This window comes from Papaver somniferum, chromosome 3 (assembly GCF_003573695.1).
Source record: "Papaver somniferum cultivar HN1 chromosome 3, ASM357369v1, whole genome shotgun sequence".
NCBI classification, from domain to species: Eukaryota; Viridiplantae; Streptophyta; class Magnoliopsida; order Ranunculales; family Papaveraceae; genus Papaver; species Papaver somniferum.
Genome location: NC_039360.1, coordinates 25,376,322 through 25,380,613, shown reverse-complemented (window position 1 = coordinate 25,380,613; position 4,292 = coordinate 25,376,322). Strand labels below are relative to the sequence as shown.

Sequence of the window (4,292 nt, the reverse complement as noted above, 5' to 3'; positions counted from 1 at the left end):
AACCCAACTCGGAAATGAGATTAAAAACTTCACAAACTCATATAATCATTTTCCAAAACATGATTTAAGACGGAACCAATCCAATACAAGAGTGTGAGAATCCCAACCCACCGGGCTCCAAAGCCTATCTTGAGTTGGGAGAGAAGCGGGAGTGAGAAAGTCATTGAAAAAGTCGTTTTAGTGGGGTCAACAAAATCGTTAGAAATTTAAGGAAGACTATAAGTCAACTGATTTCAGCCGTCCAATCTAAACCTGGGATACAAATATAGACTTTCAAATAAAATTTCTACCGTTGATTAGTTTTGTTCTCTACATATAATTCTCACTCATCTCTTCTTTTAAACCCAAATCCAAATGTTCATCGTTCCCAAATGTTCTTCTTCTTCCCCTCAATCACTAAAACTTTGAGATTTCTCATTTACACCACTAAACCCACCACACCTATAATTTTTTTGCTTCATCATGTTTTGTGTTTTTGATTTTGGGTCACCGCTTATGATGACAAGGCTTGGGATTAAACAAAATCCTTGGCTCTGTGAAGCCTCTTCTTTGATTCCCGGTAACGAGAATTGTTGGGATTCTTATAAAAGGATTATACTCCTCTATCTTTGGGAGATTATATTCGTCTATCTGTTTCTCTCTCTCGCACCCATTTGACTCATTCTGTTAATTCCACTCACCATCCTCTGAAAATCATCTCCCTTCTCTAATGGAGATCAAAGTGAGTTCTTTATTATTTTTGATAATCTTAATCTTTTCTTTAATTCTTTCTGTTCTTTTCATTTTAGGGTTTAATTAGTGTTGATCTAGGGCTTTTAATTTATTTGTTTAGTTTTTTTTTTTTTAAATCTTGATGTTATTCTTCTTCCTTTTTAGGTATTCATCGATTTTGTTAGGGTTTTTTTGATCTACGTTTTGTAGATGACAATTGTTCTGTCTGGATTCTTGATCTTTTTTCTTTTTTAATCGGTATGTTGATTTATTTAGGGTTTTTTTTTTTTTTTTTGAAATCTTGAAGTTTATTCTGCTTCCTTTTTAGGTATTTATCGATTTTCTTTATGTTCTAGGGTTTGATATTTGTAGATAACTAAATGTTATATCTCAAAGTTAGATTCTTGAAATTTTCTTTTTTCTTTTTAGGGTTTAACTGTGTGTTCTAACTCCACCCTTTACATCTTGTATGAATGGATTGATTGATTTAATATCAGATGCTTACTGATTGCAAACAACCACTCCTTCAACTTCAACCAAGACAACTACCTAAAATGTCAATCTCTTCAACAACATTCAAACCTTCTCTTTCTAGAACATACAGACCTGTTTCATTGAGACGTGAGAGTCAAATTTTGAAACCATTGAATAGTGTCTTGAGCAAGCAAGGGGAAATCTTCAGCTCAACCAGTACTATCTGGAGCAACCAAATGGAATTCTTCAAAGCAGCCAGCACTGTTATTGGAGTGTTTGGATCGGTAAAGTTTACACATGTTTCTTTCATCTATTTCACTCATGATTTTTTTTATATGTTGATTATAAATGTGTTTTTTCTTTAGGTTTTTTCTGTTGTATCAGCTCTGTACTCTCTTGCTGTTGTGTATAAAGAAGGTGATATTATTGAGTTGCCAATCAATGGTGTGGTCACTATCTGTTATGTTCATAGCATTGGGGTCTTTAATACAAATGTTCAGTTGCAGTCTGGTGGAGGATGGTACAAGATTAAACATTTCAATGGGGACATTAAAACAGTTTGTAATCTTACTCGAGTGGATGGTGCTCTGAAGTTTTATCGGATTTATGTTGATTTTGAAATTGACAAGAATTCACCATTAAAGGAGATCAAACAAAAGATTAAGTATATAATCAGCAAGGAGGAGTATGTACAAGACCTATCAGTATCATTACTTACTGAGAAGAAGGTGAGCAATTATGTTTTTTTTTTCTTTGTTGTTTTACGGTTTTCCATTCTGTACTCATTGATGTAGTGTAACTCTTGGTTTTATTGAAAACCTCAGTTTGAATTTCTTACGTTTTCTATGAGACTGCAAATGAGGCTTGTAAGTAAACTTTAGTTCATGAAGGTGGTTGTTGTTTGTTGGTGTTTTGGGCTAAATGGTGTTCCTGTTTTGTTGTGCCATATTGAAATGGTTAATGTAATTTTCGAAGGAGTGGATTTGGAGTGTATTTGGTAATTTCTCTGCAAAGCTAAAAGAGGCGGAGGAGTTGGTTGTTGGTTTTCGATAGTAAGGTTGTTGATGCTTTGAAAGATTTAGTGGCAGCTTAAACTGAGTTCATTGACCTGTCTTGGGCTAGCTTTGCTTTTGAGGCCATTTTTTGGGTTTTCTTTCTAGCTTTCTTGGCCTTTTGAGTTTTCTTTGTAATTCTGTTTCCAATTCACTGATGTATTTTCTTTCCCTCGACAGATTGGTGTCTCTTGCCATGTACCATTATCGAAGCTCAAAACTCCTCGTTTTGAGAGCTATCTTGAAATTCGGGACGACATAATCTCAGCAGTTGGAGGATCTTTCCGTTCCAGCAGCCCTCCCATCTGAATTCTTCAAATTTTTGAAAATTTCTTAGTGAATGTGATGTGCTGCAATGCCATCTCTGTAAAATTGCAAATAGTTGTGGATATAAACTCTCTTCGGATTTGTAATAATAATAAATAGTATGTTCTTTTGATTGTTACTTGTGTGTTCTCAGATGTCTTACTCTTTATTCCAATCAATGTCTCTATTCATCTGTGATTTTATTTTCATATTGTTGGTTCGAAAGGTCTGAATGTTTATTGTTGTTGAAGACGATAGGGGTAATCTGGTTGATGCTGTTAAGAATTAGAAGTGTGGTTTGATCAAGTTTTGATGGTCATGACATGCTGCAGATTTTGCTTGCACCAATCTGCCAAGGCTCATCTGGGGTGAAGGCTTTCTGTTGGAGACTGATATGGCAGTTGCTTCTGCAAACAGATTATGGCTTTGCAGAAGCTTGTTCCACTGATGCTGCTCTTGCAATTGGGAGGTAGGGGCTGTCTTGAGAATGTTTTGACAACTTTTTGTGGAAACCTTACTTTTGTGACTGTATCCAATTTCCCTTCAGGTTCTAGCTTTGCAGCGCTAGGGTGATTCCTTAAGCTCCTTGATCCTGTTGTTTTTGTATCCAACTTACACATTTTGTCTTAGTCAGAATATCGTCATCGGTGATCGAATATAATCATAGAGCTGTAAAATTTCCAGGTTGATGATGTCAAGTAGCAGAAGTGCACTTTTCCTCCAAACCTTGTGCACTCTCTGATGGTTCTTACCTGCTGTTTCCTGCAGGCATGCACGGTTCCATTTTGCAGGTTTGTGGTGAGTTCTTTTTATGATATACAAACCACATTATGGGCCAATTGAGAGGATGCTATCTCTATGTAATTGAGCCCATGACTGCCTATCATACCACATACGGTTATGATAAGCAAGGCCGATCCTAGGGGATGAAGCTTGTTCCACTGATGCTGCTCTTGCTTCTGGTACAACTCACACCGGCAGCTCTTGTGATTGGGAGGTAAGAACTTTCTTTGACTAATTTTTTGTGGAAACCTTACTTGTGCGACGATGTATCTGACTCTAAAATTGATCCTCGTATTATCCTCAGAAATTCCACTAATAGGATCAATCATGACATTGTACTATGCCATACTTTTTGTTACTCGATTCTGAAGTATAGTATGGAATTTGTGATTCATACATGTAATGTTGCACACACTTGGGGATTGGAAGTGATGGCCCCCCATGTGGGCTGCATATTGAGGTCAACCTGGTGTAGTAACCTGCTTTATTTTTATTGCATACTTAAATAATGACCACAAAAGCTGCTTTGCACATGCTATAAATATCTCATATAGGTAGTAAGAAATTTCAACGACAAACCTGTGAGAAGTTATTTAGCTTTGGTCTCATTGTAGGCTGATACAAGTTTTTAATTATTTTCCTATTTGGTGCTGTCAGATCATTGGTTGTAGCAAATGCTAGAAATTACAGGGCAGTACTATGCAATGGCGGAAAAGCAGTTGAGATGTCAAGGGATCACATAATGCTGGGGACTTTACTCAATGGAAGCTCCAATAACACAAAGACCCAGTCATGTGCAGTGAGGAGCTGGTTGATGAAGCCCTTAAGAGAAAAATGTACCATTTAGCAATTGTGGTGGTGCATTTTAATTCAAAGCCTGAATCTGGTTGCTCACAGGCTTATGAGTGCAGCTTGCCTGTTTGGTTCTCTCCAACTCAGTTGCCTGGAGCAATTCATGAAAGACTT

General features: G+C 36.8%; 1 protein-coding gene across 2 annotated transcripts; it reads left to right on the top strand.

Moving 5' to 3' along the window:
- Nucleotides 1-339: 339 nt before the first annotated feature.
- LOC113355614 lies at nucleotides 340-2,682 on the top strand. Of its 2 annotated transcripts, none has more exons than XM_026598517.1 (4): nucleotides 340-721; nucleotides 1,209-1,469; nucleotides 1,551-1,913; nucleotides 2,418-2,682. In XM_026598517.1, exons 1-4 carry the CDS (start codon nucleotides 710-712, stop codon nucleotides 2,544-2,546), a joined length of 765 nt encoding a protein of 254 aa, XP_026454302.1. In that variant the 5' UTR covers nucleotides 340-709; the 3' UTR covers nucleotides 2,547-2,682. The 2 variants fall into 2 exon arrangements, with proteins under 2 accessions (XP_026454302.1, XP_026454303.1); XM_026598518.1 differs by having other exon boundaries at nucleotides 1,141-1,469.
- The last annotated feature ends 1,610 nt before the right edge of the window (nucleotides 2,683-4,292 follow it).

Bases quoted from the DNA above. Each gene is read 5' to 3' on its own strand.
- LOC113355614 (XM_026598517.1), top strand. The intron at 1,470-1,550 runs GTAAAGTTTACA...TTTTTTCTTTAG, and splicing joins TTATTGGAGTGTTTGGATCG to GTTTTTTCTGTTGTATCAGC. The intron at 1,914-2,417 runs GTGAGCAATTAT...TTCCCTCGACAG, and splicing joins CATTACTTACTGAGAAGAAG to ATTGGTGTCTCTTGCCATGT.